The sequence below is a fragment of the Dysidea avara genome, chromosome 10, assembly GCF_963678975.1.
Source record: "Dysidea avara chromosome 10, odDysAvar1.4, whole genome shotgun sequence".
NCBI lineage: Eukaryota > Metazoa > Porifera > Demospongiae > Dictyoceratida > Dysideidae > Dysidea > Dysidea avara.
This window is the reverse complement of record NC_089281.1, coordinates 13,019,841-13,036,111: the sequence shown is the minus strand read 5'-3', so window position 1 is coordinate 13,036,111 and position 16,271 is coordinate 13,019,841. Positions and strand designations below refer to the sequence as shown.

The window sequence follows — 16,271 nt, the reverse complement described above, 5'->3', positions numbered from 1 at the left end:
AATTGTTTGTTTACGTGAAATGGTAATTTGAAATATTTGCCACATTTGAAGCATGGTATACTGTAGCATTACCTAAGTTGGAACAGTAGAGTTGAGTCAGGCAGACCCTCTCAATTAGGCCAATGTATAAACTTTGCCTCAGTAAAAAAATTTTCCTGGCTACGCCACTGACTTCCTCTACAAGAAGAGAGGAAAACCTATTGGTGACAGATACAGCATAGCAATCACTAACACCAGCAATAGACACATCACCAACAGGGATCAGAGTCACAAACTGAAAGCGGTTGTAACAACTCAGCCACAACTGATGTCGAACGGTTTTTTACCTTTTTTACCCTATGCTTGATCCAAACACATGTCCTTGCAAAACCAATAGTGGTACCATAAAAGCTGATGTGTACATGTTTGTTTGTAGTGCTAACAATAACTGTCACTTGGTTGCTAGGAGATCTACATTTTCCCAACCCAAGGATTTACCAATGCTACCTCCCCTTTGTGTACTGCTATCACCAGCAGCTGTAATGACCACAACCTGGTGATATGTTGCAGCTATATGGTTTTCCATGTGATTCAGCCAAGTATTCAACAGTTATTGTACAAAGAAAGTGTAGTAAGGACCCAAGATAACTCCAGCTCACTAAAACAATGGTTGCACAAACGAGCATGTTGCCACGCCTTCAGGGATCGCTTGGCAGTGCCAGAACTTTAACATTAGCTAATTCCCTTTAACGCTATCATGTTTTCACTTGGTTTAGTGGCCGAATTGGGCTAAATACAGCAACCCTTAATGGCAATGAAAACGAATGATTACTGAAATATCCGTGTTACTTTACGCAATGATTAATCACAGGGTAATACACCCATTCGATACTCTTGGTTTCTATTATGTACTCTTGCTATGGATAGTAAGTAAATACAGTAATTGTTAATTGCTATGGCAGCAGTCTTATTATTAAATTCAAGAGGTCTTAATTAGTATAGTAGGCATTTCAACATGAATTTTTAAGTTCAGAAAAATGGCCTTTTAAATGTGCTCAATATGGATCGTTGATCTCAGAAATATATAATAGCTACACACTACTTTCAAATTGGCATGAATGGAACTTTTAATACAGAAAATTAGAAGGGTACAATTTTTTCCAGGGCTCCTCATATTTCTTCAAAAGGAAAATGGCACATTTGAAATTGCAATTGTTATTTTGTATGTATTAAAAGTAACTTCATATGCTTTGTTGTGAGCAAAGATGTTTCTTGCAACTAGTGCATATATTAGTATTCAGTGCTGTGTACCATAGGGGGTAGTTAATTGTAAATTGTAGTCACCATGATGCAACAGTAGCTACCTAAGGTTGGGGGGTAGGACAAGACCACGTGCACTATGAAGTGCTAACAAAAAATATTTTTATTAAACATGGTCGTACTACCTGTTAAAAGTAATAGATCATACAACCAACGATTGTATTGTAATCACTGATGACCACGATGCACTGTTACTGTTGATGTGAGAGTCGTGACTGCCACACATCGTCATTATTGTAACTCTAATTACTCCGTAACAGCAGCGTTTTTCCAATCGTGAATTACAACATTGCAAACAACAAACTAAATAAAACTAAAATGTGTATCAAGCCCCGTTGAGCCCCTTCGTCTATTTTTTGTACAGGTTCTATTCAGCTCACGTGAAATACTTTGCAACATTATTACGCGCTCTGAAGCAGTTTGTATTTTTGTATTGTAAAGACAAAATTTACTTAAAAGTGATGCACATGCCAAAAATGAGATTCCATGATGTACAGCATTTTGACCCCCCTTCATACCAAGTTTCAGATTCATAGGAAGTCAGATGATTGAGCAATCACGAGTCAAAATAGAATAATAATCTGTTGTAAGTAGAAACTTTATAAAATGCACAACATGAAATAAAGTACAGCTAACTGCTTATATGTTCATAAGTATATATAGCTAGTTATTTTTTTACACACATGCCATATATGTATGCATCTATACCTTGTGTATCTGTGTACAGTGTATGTATTGTCATTGTATAAGCTCATCAGTCACCTGTGTTTTCTAATATGGCATCATTCTTTAAAAAATGATATTCATGTGAATGTAAATTCACTTTAATGCACTGATTAGCACTCTTGTCATCTACATCATTGTCGGCAAAGCTACAAGCATTACTTTTTGTCACCAAATTCACTCTCAAGATTGCGTCAGCCCCTATTTTTTCTGTAAGTAAATAGTATGTGTTTAATCTGTGTAGATATAACATCTTTTAATAGTTCAACAGTACTTGCATCAGGATGATTGTACAAGATTACCATTTGTACTGACCATACATACTTCAGCTTTTACTTGGTTTAAAAAATCTTGAGGTGCAGTCTCTGTTGATCCTGATCCATGATGTGGCATGTTAATATAGTCCAACAATAAACCTCTTGGGGTTCTTGTGTCTGTTCTTCTTGTGCTGATCCTTGTGGTTGCTGTTGTGCTTGTATCAGTTCATGTTATACTGCAGTTTTCCAAATTCTTGCAATGTAAAGCGTCATGCACTAATATTGTGTCAGCATGCGCAGTTCTTTAAATGTATGTAACTACACTTGTAACATTCTGTGGCTGTTGAGTTGTATGCGTAAGCATGTTTAAAGTCCTGTGAGTCAGTAGTCGTCACTGAAAATCCGCTGTTGAACAACTGCGCACGAACATGCTTGTATAGCACATGATGCTTTGCATTGCAAGAACTTGGAAAACCGCAGTATTTGTGCAATTCTTTGTGTTTCAGCTAATCTTGTTATGATGGTATTTCCTGGAGCATCTCCTGTAAGTAGTGCATGCCTATAGTCATTAACTTCTTTTATATAACACTTGATAAGCAAGGAGGCTGAGGCTGCATTAGCAATTTTAGAATTATTTTTCTTACATGATAGAAGCTCACGTGCCTTCTGAAGATCTCATTCATAGGGCGTGACCATGAATATGTTTAAACTATCATCATTACTAAACGGCATATCCATGCATAATTAATTTTTTTGGGTCAGTTATTAAACTCTTTACTTCTATTTTATTTCTTTCAGCCCTGTTCTTATGATCTTTAACTCTGTTCAACAGTTTAGTGTCCTCAGTTGTACTTCTATTTTGCTCAGTGTACTTTTATTTTGCTGTAATGGTGGTGATGGTTTTACTGTATACAGTTCTCCAATGTCAATAGGAAGTTCATCTTCTTCAAACAGCCTCAGGATACCTCTGATGTAATCGGAATCAAAATGTGTAACCACCACTACGTTTAGTTTTTGGTTATGAGGCAGTCGACAACATGGTGGGTGCTTTGTTAAGCCACCATCCACCAACATGTTGAAATTATGTCAACAGAACAAGGTACTGTCACCACGATGTGCTGGAACAGGTGGTTCACCCTTGTGGCTAACAGAACTGCATGGTGCTAACTCAGAACCCCTTGATCTATACCAGTCTAATTGTCTAACTTTGATACATGGCTTTTCAAAGAAGCTTTTAAAGACTCCTTCTGCATGGAGAGGGCCAAATGAAAAGGGTAAAAACGATATATCAACATTTTTTTCAGGTCTTCGTACTGTTGCAAGACTGTTTTTGTACTTTGGTAAGGTTTTCTCATAAACGTCAAGGAAACTATCGGTGATTGTTTCAGTATCTGTCACCTCTGAAGAACACTCATTGCCCATTAGTACAATTTTTAATTGTTCGGGTGTCATCAAATGCAAGACACTCAATAAATGCATCTGTTTCTCCCACCTCACTAGCAAACACCCACCCATAACAACAGTTTAAAACAACTTTTATTGGAGGAATATATTTTAAGCCAGATGACACTTCATCTATCACCTCAATTAGGTCTGATGCTTTAAACAAATCACCATCAGAAAGAACCCAACTGCCATCAGACAAAGCATGGCCACAATAGATTATAGTAAAACTTTTTCCATGATTTAATGATGCTTTTTTATTAGTCAACTTTACTCTTAGTTCACTAGTACTAGGGAACAGTAGCAAAGTCAAAAAGCCTTTTCTACATAATAAAAGCACTTGTACAGATGCTGTTGTTACCTTGTGCTGTCAGCAAAGCATGCAGCCTCTCAATATCAATATTGTCAAGTAGAGCTTGAGAAGTAGCTATCTCTGCATCTTTCATTAGTTCTTCTTCCAAACAACTGTCATCTCCTATCACTACGAAATAGTGATCCCAGTAGATTTCACAACAAACCACATTGACAGCACTATCCCTCTCTTTAGAAACTTCTCCACTTTTTCTTGTACCTTTTCAGAATTAGTCCATGTAAGCCTATATTTTAATGTTTTTGTTCTTCTACAGATAAGGATAACACTACAGGAGGAATATTGCCACTTCTAAAACCAAAAATGTGTCTTACATGCACTCTTCAGATTGCAATTCAATTTCTTTGTGTGCAGATTGGATGATTTTAATTCCACCATGAATTGCATCAAATATATTTTCAAGCAATTTATATCCTTTGATTGTATTTTCTATTATGTCAACACTACTTTTAATTGATTTAAAAGCAGCTTCAAATGCTGTTTTATTTTTATATATATTTTCTTTTTTGTATTGTATTTATTTTCTATTTTTTTTAAAAATCCTTTCTTAATTAAATGTACTGTATTTTCAACAGGTTTAAGTAAGTTGTCTTCAGATTCATTGATACTCTTCATAAGTGGACCAGTGTTTAATAACTCTGGAGCATCACAAAGAGATGTGTTGCTAGATACAACATGATGCTTAATTTTCTCAAGCTTTTCGCAGTGCCCTATTGCTTCCTGAATTAAACCCAAACCAATGTTTATAACTCTGCTATTCAGTAATTGGTATTAACTTTTCTTTGAGGTCATCAACAATATCATCATCACATCCCACAGTTATGACAATTATATAAGGCTGACCAGAAAATACTGCATCAAACTTTTCCTGTAGTGTACGATCATCTAAAGATATGATATATATACAAAATGGCAATATAAGACATACAGGAATTGTAGGGATCAAGACACACAATAGTGTGTTGTGTAGCCAAGAAAACTGGCATGCCACAATGTGGGTATATCAACAGGAAGAAAGAAAACATGATTCTCATATATGCATAGCTCTATGTTTCTTTAAGTTGTACCATTCCTAAGATTTCACCATCCAATGCATTTTGTTTTCCCTGTCTTAAACCAGGCATGTGCCCAACCAAATTGGTTTGAGAAGTGTGTTTGCATGTGTGTCTAATGCTAGTTTGTACCATTCTTAAGATATCACCGGGTAGGTATAAACAGTGTACCTTATAGTAGTTGCTTCACTGAAGCCATTTTCATGTGCACTGAAACTGGTGAATAATAGGCTAGCGTGCTCTTTAATTGTGTATCATGAGTAGCCTGCTAGCAGGAAATGTTTTAGAGGCGCTTGTTATTTCTTAATTGAATTAAATACAGCAATGGCAGAAAGTTTTTCTTTTTTAAAAATTCTGCCCCTGGACCCAAGGATCTGGGGACCCTAAGTTTTGTGTGGAATTTTACATACTTTTGACACAGTGTTTATATATTTATTCTATCTTTGTACTAAATACCTCAGTTGCAAGTCACAGTGGCTAGTCTCAAATAGCCCAGATCACTCCTGTCATGACGGTTCTTTGCACAATCCCTAGAAATTTCATAGCTATAATTGCCTGATAGGCCACTCATTCTTCACACCTGCAGTAACTGTAGTATTAATCAAGGGCTTAAGTCTAGCAGGTCATTGCCTTTGTGTGCTTCACAGTCCAAAGTCTGTTTATCGAGCTGCTGGTGTACCTTACAGTAATTGCTTCACTGAAGCCATTTTCATGTGCACTGAAACTGGTGAATAATAAGCTAGTGTGCTCTTTAATTGTGCATCACGAGTAGCCTACTGGCAGGCATTTTTTAGAGGCGCTTGTTATTTCTTAAATACAGCAATGGCAGAAAGTGGATTGGCCATGTGAGATTAGCTGCTGTGACTAGCAGAGGTGTCTAGAAAAAGTAGAGAATGTTTATAAACATTGCAAAGTATGTAAAATTCCATGAAAAGTTGGGTCCACTGTTTATACCTACCCCGATTTCACCAGCCAGTGTATTTTGTCCAGGCATGTGCCCCCAATCAGCTGAAATTGGTTTGAGAAGTGTGTTTGCATGTGTGTCTATCCACACAAGTATACTAAACAAGCCATTAACTACAAAATAATCGAAGGCTGTTGGTGTATTGAGGGTTAGCTATTTTAACTGTTTTTACATGTGTTTACTGGAAGTAGGTGTACCCTATTGCCAAAACCATATAATAATTGCTTGCTTATGTGCTGAAACTATAAAACAGTTGAGTAAGATACTTCTGTGCATAATTTGTGGTTTGTTCAACTTATGCTTCTTGTGCTTTCTCTAGGGTCTTAAGGCCAGTATTCTCAGCACTCTCATCAATACACAGTTCCATCAGATGTATAGGGTGGTAGGCTATCCCCAATAAATGATGCTGTCTCTAACTTACTCATCAGGTGCTATAGTAATTTGACATACATGCACAATAGTAATTATGGATGTTTCACCAAAAATTTCCATCTCCATCCATCCATCAAGTGTGATGGGTTTCTGATCATAGGTACAGACTTTCTGGTACCTAAATAAGCAGCTTGCCTGTAACAACAAATCCCTTCTCATGATGGTGATATCTAATCTGGTGGATGACTTAATCTTGATTTTGGCACAACAAGAACCACTCTTCTGTAGGCCAGTAATCTTGACCACTTTAGTGCCAGAGGATGCTTGAGATTGAGCTTGCAGTGATGTCTTTTCCCCTTGCTTTAGGTTGCTCACAATTTCAGGCCAGATGATCTGGGCTATATATATCACAAAATTAATAGAACTCCTAAGATGTTTAGGTTGCTTTCTCTGTTGCCCTCCATATCATTCTAGTGCTGTTTTTCATCTTCCTCACTTTGTTGTGAACTCTGCTATGGCAATGATGGTATACAACTTATACTGTTGTAGTACTCTCCCTCTATAAGATCCATGGCCAGTCAACTGTATACTTCTCTCTGGTGTCCATTTAGCTGCCCTCTCCAGTAGTGCATGGCAAAAGGTCACTGCATTGAATGGCTAGATCCAGGAAACCCAAAGTCTGATGTGACTCTCACAGAAGCCAGATAAGTCAGTAGCAGAATTCATATATAGGGTGATTGGAGAGAGTTTTTCAAGTTGACTCTGAGTTTGGAAAATATAACCTGTCTAAGGAGACCAGAGATATGCTACTACATGGACTGTAACAATTACAATTACAGGATGGATTGTAATTGCCACTTGTTGGAGATATGATACGTTTCAGGTGCTCAATGTTACAAGGAATAGTGTACTGCTACTAAGAGAAGGTTAGCTGGGCTAAAAAGGAACAACATTTGAAGGTGACATATCACAAACATGCAGGCAGTATACAACAAGACCTGAAGAAAAAGACTGCTAATCACACTACTATCAAAGCATTAAGAGAAAGGTTCAACTGTATTGAGGTGCTTTTCCATGGTGTGTGTGACCTGTGAAAGCTGACCTCTAAGGGTATCGCTCTCTGTTCAGTCCCATTAGGCTAATAGGTCTACAGACACTATGTTTGACTAATTGTTACCTGTGAACATGGCTGAATTCAAACTCATGAAGTCGGGCATGGAGGATAAACTAATAAATTGTTTCCATGCATACGTATAGATCCTCAGCTAGGTATAACTTGTCCACTATGACTTGCTGTTGATTGATAACATGGTTGCATGGTTAACTAAGAAGGTTAGAATCATGCCTCTTTCCTCTTAATGAAAGTGGAGTTAAAATCATACAAGGTCATGAACAGTCACTGAAAATATTGCATAATTATATACAGAGCCTATAAATGCTGCAAGATGCCTAGTTTGCGGCACCTATGGGCTCCTGTAAATGCATTCAACATGCTTCTGCTAACTCCTAGGTTGGCTATAGAATACAATGATTACTCATAGAATATTTAACTGCAAGTATCTCGATGCTTCACTGATAACTCCCTGCATGCCTATAATATACAATGCACCGACACTTTGTCACACAAGTCCTCTCTTCATATACCACATAATAATGCAAAATCATAATTGAAGGGAGTGACAAAAGGGGACAAGTGCCATTTGAAAATTTAGACGACCACACGGTGCATGGGCATTAAACACAATTTTGGGACATAATTGAATTACTGTAATATTTACTAAACATTGATTTGAGACTACCATAACTTTTAAATTCTGTTATTTGCTTAGTGACAATATTATTCACATGGTTAAAACAGCCACATTCTAATTTTTAAAAAAAGGAAAATCTAAAATGGCACATATCCCCTTTTTCCACTGACCTCTTCAACTATTTTAACATCAACCATGTGTATGCATGTAGCTGTCAATACAAAATTTATATTGTTGTAGTCTTGGTATAAAAAATTCAGCTAATCAGCAACAGCCAGCCATGTCCTGTCTGTATTCACACGGTTATCACCTCAACCATGGCTATAATTATTGACAACCTCATCCAAAATTTAATTTTCAAAATGATCGTATTACTGATCATGAGATGATGCTGTACACACTTGCCACAACTGCACCCCTTGTTACAAATGGGACTGAAAGAAGAGGAAGCCAGTACTGAAAGTGCATGTCAGTACAGCAAAACCAGACCACTGAAGTCTAGCTGATTTTGATTGTGGAATTAGATAGTTTATTCATGTAGCTTTGTGTCCTGGGTGAAAAATCGAAATCTTCTGACATGGGCAATAAGACCGGTTTTCTCAGACTGGGTCACATACAACTGTATGTGTTGTATGCATGGCCATATAGATACAAGTGAAGGAAAAATTAGGAATTTTAAGCTGGATTAGGGATCAAAGAACAAAAAAGCAGGGAAACAAGGGAGGTTGCCTATACCTGCAGATATACTAGTGGACAGTGTTGGGACAGTTACTTTGTAGTTACATATTACATAATTATTTCTTGCAACTGAACTATTAGTTACATATTACCCATAAAATAAAGTAACTATAATAATATTACATATTATATTACTTTGTGTCCACAGCCTTAAGCTGTCATGTGTGGAACTACCACCTTATCATGTGACATGATTGCATTATTGGACAATGTGCAAATCTTGGTTATAAGTAAGAAGCTGGCAGTGGTGAATAAGCTTCATTCAGTAGGCTTCATTACTTCGCTGTGGCTAGGCGTTACTCAGCGGATCACTAACAAGATTAGTAACTTTGTTACTTTACGTAATATTAGATTCGTTACAGTAACTATATTACTTAGGTAACGTGTTACATTTGTAAGTAAAGTAACCTGAGCCGTTATATTACCTTTTTTATAGCGTATTTCGTTATATCAATTAAGTTACTTATATAGTTACCACAAAAGTAATAATGTTACATAATGCGTTACTCCCAACCCTGCTAGTGGACATGTAATCTCTAATTCAGTCTTGGTTATAGACTGAAGAGTAGAGTATATATGTCCACTAGTATGTCTGCAGGTATAGGCAACCTATCTTGTTTCATAACTTTCGCTGTTCCCTTGTTTCCCTGCTTTTTTGTTTTGATCCCTAATCCAACTTAAATTCATAATTTTTCCTTCTACCTGCTTTTTTAAATAACACAATTATGACTACTGAATCCTGGCACATGTACCCGGCACATTAAAAGAAAGAATGCATCAGTGGTGCCAGACATTCCCTAATAGTTTTGCGTCTAAACATGTGCCCCAATAATCAATTACGCACTGAAAAGTGAGGTGACCATTAGGTAGGGTGCTTATTGATTATAAGCACCTTCTTGAAAAAGGCACTTATAATTATAATTCATTATCATAGTACAAAAGTTGCCCTTAGCAACCTGAATTCACAATATTTGTAGGGGTAAATATCTGTAGTAACATCTCCAAATGATAGCATAATATAGGGCATGAGATATAACATTTTAAAGTTTGTCGTTTTTCCATACATTGCCGGTCTATTGGGGGGAGGGGGGCAACAGTTGCAATTATGTGCAATCACATATCATTTCTCAATTTAACATTGTTTGTAGGTATGGGAAAACCACAAATTTCAAAATGTCATTTCTCATGATCTATGATACTCTATCGTTTTAAATTTGGAGAGGTTACTGATTTACATTATCCATTTGGCCAGAAGGGGCAACTTTACCCCCTCCCATAGATGGGAAAATTGCAAACTTTAAAATGTCATATCTCATGACTTATATTACTGATGCTATCCTTTTAAAAATTGGAGACGTTACTTTTGGTGACATTCACACCTACAAAATACAGGCCGCTGCCGACCCTTTTACGCCGCCGGCTCGCTTTATGATTAGTCGAGCGCCGCCAACTAATCAAAAAGCGAGCGGCATAAAAGGGTCGGCAGCGCAGAGTAGGGGCGGAAACGGTTTTAAAATTACGAATTCATCTATTGTAATCGATATTGTAAGCGCCGTTCCGATAAAAGTGACTATAATAAAACATGCTGTTTCATATTAGAGACATCTACCTTACTGACACACCGTTCGCAAGCTATCCCTGCTTTCGTAGCGCAGGCCCCAGATTGTAGCTCTAATAAAAGCGCACATTGTAAGAACGTCTCAGAGCTCTGCCCAAAGAATAAAGTGATTGAGTTGATTGTAATAATTGGCTACAATGGCGACGAGTAATGGTGTCGAGAGTAGTCGTACCGCGACCAGTAATGGTTTGTCTTCAATTGAGAAGGAGTTCACCTGCGCCATATGTCACGAGCTGTTCGTGAGGGCACACACGTTGTCATGCTCACACACCTTCTGTGAACAGTGCATCTCTAACTGGCTGAGGAAGAACAAAATATGTCCTATTTGTAGGAAGGCAGTGGTGGGAAAGCCAGTCCATTCCATAGTGTTGGACAATGCCATTAGTAAACTGATTGAGTATTTACCAAAACAGCCAGACAACCAGGCCACAACAAAATCACAAACTGGCTCATCCAATCAAGAGCGAACAACAAATAAAGAAGCCAGTGTTTGTACTGAAAGTACAGTGAATGGTGTGAACCCTAGACCACCTTCATCTTCAAACTGGAGGAATGGCGAAGAGAATGATTATTATGATGAAGATAATGAGGAGGACGATGACTATGATGAAGAAGAGGGGGATTATGATGATGAAGAAGACGATGAAGAAGACGATGATGATGAAGACAGTTACGATGATTATTTGCATGATGGCTTTGATAGTTTCCATGTTGAACATCATCACCATTATTATAGTGATGGCTACTATGATGAAGACGACAGTGAAGAAGGAAGTGATGACGATGATGATTATGACTCAGAGGAGGAGGATGACTCAGAAGATTATGATGAGACAGATGAAAGTGTTGATAAATATGATAATGGTCCTGACTACAATGGCTTGCCTGGCTACTATTGGGGGAAATATGGTTATTGCTTTAAGTGTGGTAAGTGTGTTTGGCAAGGATTAAGACTGTTGCTTACATTGATCTTGTAGGTGATCAGTACCACTGGGCCAATGGCTGTCCTAATAGGTAGTGGTGCACTTATTTCAATGATTTCACACAATTACGGATGAACAGTATTCACTGGAATACGGGTAAATAGAGATTTGGGTATATGTATTTTATTAATTCAACTTCGTGATATACAAGACACAGTGTTTTTACTCTATATGGTTACTGCTGTAGTTAAAAAATTACTTGAGTTGTGTAATAAAATATCTTTCTTGTCAAAACCAAATATTTGAAAATGAATGCTATTATTGATTGAATAGGGATAGTGCTCCTAATAGATTGTTATCCCAGCACTAGTAAGAAGGTGAAATTTTGTTCAGCCACATTTGAACATAGGAGACATTTGTAGGCTGTCAATGCTTTATGTCTTGCACAGTATTCACACCTAACTGTGCCAGCAATTCTTTGGTAGCTGTAAAATTTTACAGCTTGTCATGTGTTTACAAACAAGGGGAAGAGCGCCAGGTAAAAAGTTGCAAAATGCCAAGTCAACAAAATTTGCACCCATAACTGCATGATCTTAGATGCATGGTATAGTCAGTCTCATATAGTATTGATATCTGGTTGAATGCTATCAGCAAGAGTTCATAAAATTATACGTATGTACTCTTGCAAGAGTTATCATTCAATGAGCAAACATGAGTACTTGACTGCTCTATTAGAGTATTTCCACTGGTTATAAAATCGAGAAAGATACCTCTTTAAAATCTGTGTCCAACAATTAATGCACTGAAATATTACAATTATTCATTTTGTACCGAAGTGCTTTGCATGAATGTAATCCACCATTGATTGTAATCTGCAGAATGATAAATGCTTTTTTCATCTCTCAGGATGAAAACTGCACAAAGCAACATGTGACAAAATCCTGGCCACCCATCAAAGCATTAAACACACCTACAGATTTTTACATGCCTTCTTTGTAGAATTGATTAATACAAGAAACTGAGGGAGCTCATTGTACAAGTGCAATTAACAGCTACCTAGTGTGTACTCTTGTCATTACAAGTGCACAAAATTTTTGGAATTTTTCAACTAGAGTAGGGACCACAGCACATCGATAAAATGTACTGAAACAAGCTGGAGTAGTGCATGATATTAAATCACAGTAAAACAATAAGAAGTGTTATATGTATCCCTACTGTGATTAAACTACTCCAGCTTGTTTCAGTACATTTTGTTGATGTGCTGTGGTCCCTACTCTAGTTGAAAAATCCAAAAATTTTGCACTTGTAATGACAGAGAAGCACAAGCTGCTAATTGCACTTGTATAATGAACTCCCTCAGTTTCTTGTAGCTGTTATGTAAATTCTTCAAAGAAGGCATCATGTAAAAATCTGTAGGTGTGTTTAATGTTTTGATGGGTGGCCAGGATTTTGTCACATGCTTTGTGTAGTTTTCATCCTGAGAGATGAAAAAAATATTAAAATATTTATCATTCTGCAATGGTGGATTACATTCATCACTTCTTATTGTTTTACTGTGATTAAATATCATGGACTACTCCAGTTTGTTTCAGTACATTTTATCGATTTGCTGTAGTCCCTATTCTAGTTGAAAAATCCAAGTTTTTTGTGTAGTTGTTTGTTTACTTTTTTTAAATTATTATGACTGGTGAACCCATGCATACCGAACACCGTGCCCCAGCTACCAATTATCATCTGAAAAGTGGAGTACCCATTATGTCAGCTATGTTCAGCCTGTTACACGTATTACGAATCAAGAACTGTTCAAAAAGCACCTCTGCAATCAAAGTAGCCACTACAAAATACAGACGATGATTTCCGTTATGAAAGAAGCCATCACGTGCTACCACCAAATTGACACTCAGCAAAGATGATTGGGACACAAAGGAGGACACTGTTAAGTTCATTAAGAATGCATTGTACGTCTACGATGTGCCAAAAGGCTCGAACAGTGAAAAAATCAAGCCCGTAGCCCTTACTGAGCTGTTATCAAGTTACGCTTGTCTGAAGGCATCAGTTACTCAGTCAGTAGAAAGTTCCATTTAATAATTCTTTTTAAAAATTCCGTAGCAACTTGTTAAAAGCATTTTGGGTCGATCTTAAAGCTTGTTTGGCCTTAGTTTTACCTAACCAATACTGCCTCATCATCGTCAGGGAAAATCGAGGCTAGTTTTTGGGTGATGTTTTTTCGTGCACCACTCCTACACCTTTGTGGTCCCTACTATACAGTACTATCGTACTGTATGATAATCAATACATAACCTGTACTTGTGCAAGTGTTCAATTCACCAGTGATGATAAACTTTGCCACAAACATACTTCTTAATAAAGGTTACTGGGTGCTGTAACGAAAAAAAGTTTTGATCTATATAACTCAGCTTAGACTCTATTTAGGCTGTTTTGGGTGGGAAATAAATCTCATATACTCCACCTTGTTTTCTAATATACTCCACGCCTTCAGGCACAATATAACATATGCTCAAAATCTAGGTTTATCCAATCGCTATGCATTGTTCACGTGCAGTGATTTAACAAGCGTGATTATTTTGTCATGTGAGGACGCATAGTTGCCATGGCGCTAGTATTATCAGCCGCTTTTGCCGAGCCTACAGCAGAAACAGCTGTGGATGAGCTAGGTAATCTGAGTGTAACGTGAATAGAGTCTAAAGCAGTTATACGGGCACAATGTGGAGTCTATGAAATTTATAAACCCTCAGGCCCTTAGCAGCGCCCTCGCTTCGCTCGTGCGCATGTGCGCTACAGCCCGGGCCTTCGGGTTTATAAATTTTCATAGACTCACATTGTGCCCGTATAACTATTATTTAGTTATAGTTGTTTGTAAGCCAACTTGTTCTTGTAGAACCTATGTATGTAGCACTTCGATTATATATATATATATGTGCCTGTCTTGTCAATGATGGTGGTCAATGAGCTAAGAATAAACCCATGCAGCCAAGAGATTATTATCAGTCATTGAAACAGTTTATAGCATGACTGCTTAAGGAAGAAGGAAGAAAGATTTATCAGTCCTACCAAGTAATAGATTGCAAGCTATAAGCAGCAGAAGGAGTGCTACATGATGATAATGCTAAACAAGGAGGCTACAGCTACTCTACCAATTTTATTGCATTCATATATTTTTATGCATTAAATGCAGTCAACATTGCTAAAAAAATCAATCTCAACTTTTCTGTGGGGGAATGCCCCAGACACCCTAGATCAGGGGTCTGCCCACACTGGTTAGCAGTGGTTCAAAGCGACCAGGACCTCTAAAAACCGACCAGTACCCAACCAGTACAATTCTTACATATATCACTAATACACACAATATACCCTAATATAACACACAGCATATTAGTTCATGTTAACCACCACTCAGAATTTCTGGGCAGAACCCTTCCCTAGATAGAGAATGCTCTGCATACTGATCATGAGTGCACTACTTCCACTTATGTTATAATCTGCCTGTTGTTTAAACCAGATACCCTCTCTAAAATATATATATATATATAATATAGATATGATCTATGCATGATGTTGATATGCATGTAGTTGCTAACTAACACTGCAGCTGGTCAGTGTGTGGAACAGGTCAAGCATGGCAGAGCATGCAATCAACCTTGTTTAGTTTGCTTGTATCATAATAATTATTGGTCAGTCTCATAAACAAAGTTCTTATTGCAGCCTATATAATTATAGTCTGTATAATACAGGGGCTGGGCAATAGTGGATTTTTTCAATGTCTGAACAATAGTAAGACACTGTTCACGAATGAAAGTTCATCTACTTTCTACTTATTACCTTCAGATATATGCAAGTAGGGATGTTACTTATGGATGTGGCCAATTTTTGCTCCCAAATATTTTAAAAGGCATTTTGCTGTAATATCTGCATACTAATTTTACATGTTATAATTACTGTCCAATACCGTATAGCTGGTAATTTTCGAAAGGTTTTTATTTTCGGATATTTCGAAGAGGCCCTTCTCTTCGAAAATAAATTCCCACGTCCGGTTGTTTTTCGAAAATAAATTCCCACAAGTGAAAGCAACCGTCCAACTTTCGGCGATTCGTTCGTGTATTCCTCGAGTTTTAGCTCAGTATTGCTGATGATAATGGGTAAACTGTATCATTACTGTACCAATAACCAGAAAACAGGTGATCCAGAATGGGAATTGATGCCGTCTGCTCTAGAATCTACGGTGATTAGGATACTATGAGCTAGCTATGATCGAGCGTGATCGTGCCAGTGAGTTCACTCCACCCGAGACTCCCTCAGTCTTCTCTCCAGTGCACAGGAATGGGGATTATTCCATTAGTAAGTCAGTTTTCGGCAAACATTCACGCATCTTCATAATTTGTGACACGAATTTCCGTTTATTTGAAATCCATCCGGACTTCGAAATATGCACTCTTCGAAATTAAAAGCTTTCGAAATTCAAATTTTGCTTCTTGTGCGAAAATTTCTGTTTCGAAAATAACCCGCTATACGGTAGTAAGTTTTCAAACAATAGGCGATACCGATCAGGGGCGGATCCAGAGTTTGGAAAGGGGGGTGCACTTTGCTGAAAAGTTGAAGAGCAAAGAAAAACTGCCCTTTACCTAAAATGTATTTACTTCAAAGTATATAAAAATCCTTATTCATAGCTTCATAGTTAAGCTACGTACACTGCCTCATGAACACTGTGAATGCTCTATTAGAGTATCTCGATCTTGTATGCAA

The 16,271-nt window shown here is 37.4% G+C and overlaps 1 protein-coding gene across 1 annotated transcript; it reads left to right on the top strand.

Annotated features, from left to right (window-relative positions):
• Positions 1-10,514: 10,514 nt before the first annotated feature.
• LOC136268601 (E3 ubiquitin-protein ligase rnf8-A-like) lies at positions 10,515-11,823 on the top strand. Its single transcript, XM_066063976.1, has 2 exons — positions 10,515-11,514; positions 11,565-11,823. The coding sequence occupies exons 1-2, from the start codon at positions 10,725-10,727 to the stop codon at positions 11,603-11,605; spliced, it is 831 nt and encodes a 276-aa protein (XP_065920048.1). The 5' UTR covers positions 10,515-10,724; the 3' UTR covers positions 11,606-11,823.
• The last annotated feature ends 4,448 nt before the right edge of the window (positions 11,824-16,271 follow it).

What these genes read in the sequence shown, in the direction of transcription:
- LOC136268601 (XM_066063976.1), top strand. Translation starts at nt 10,725, where the DNA reads ATGGCGACGAGTAATGGTGTCGAGAGTAGTCGTACCGCGACCAGTAAT. An exon ending in TGGTTATTGCTTTAAGTGTG is followed by an intron (nt 11,515 to 11,564) that starts GTAAGTGTGTTT and finishes TTGATCTTGTAG; the next exon opens with GTGATCAGTACCACTGGGCC.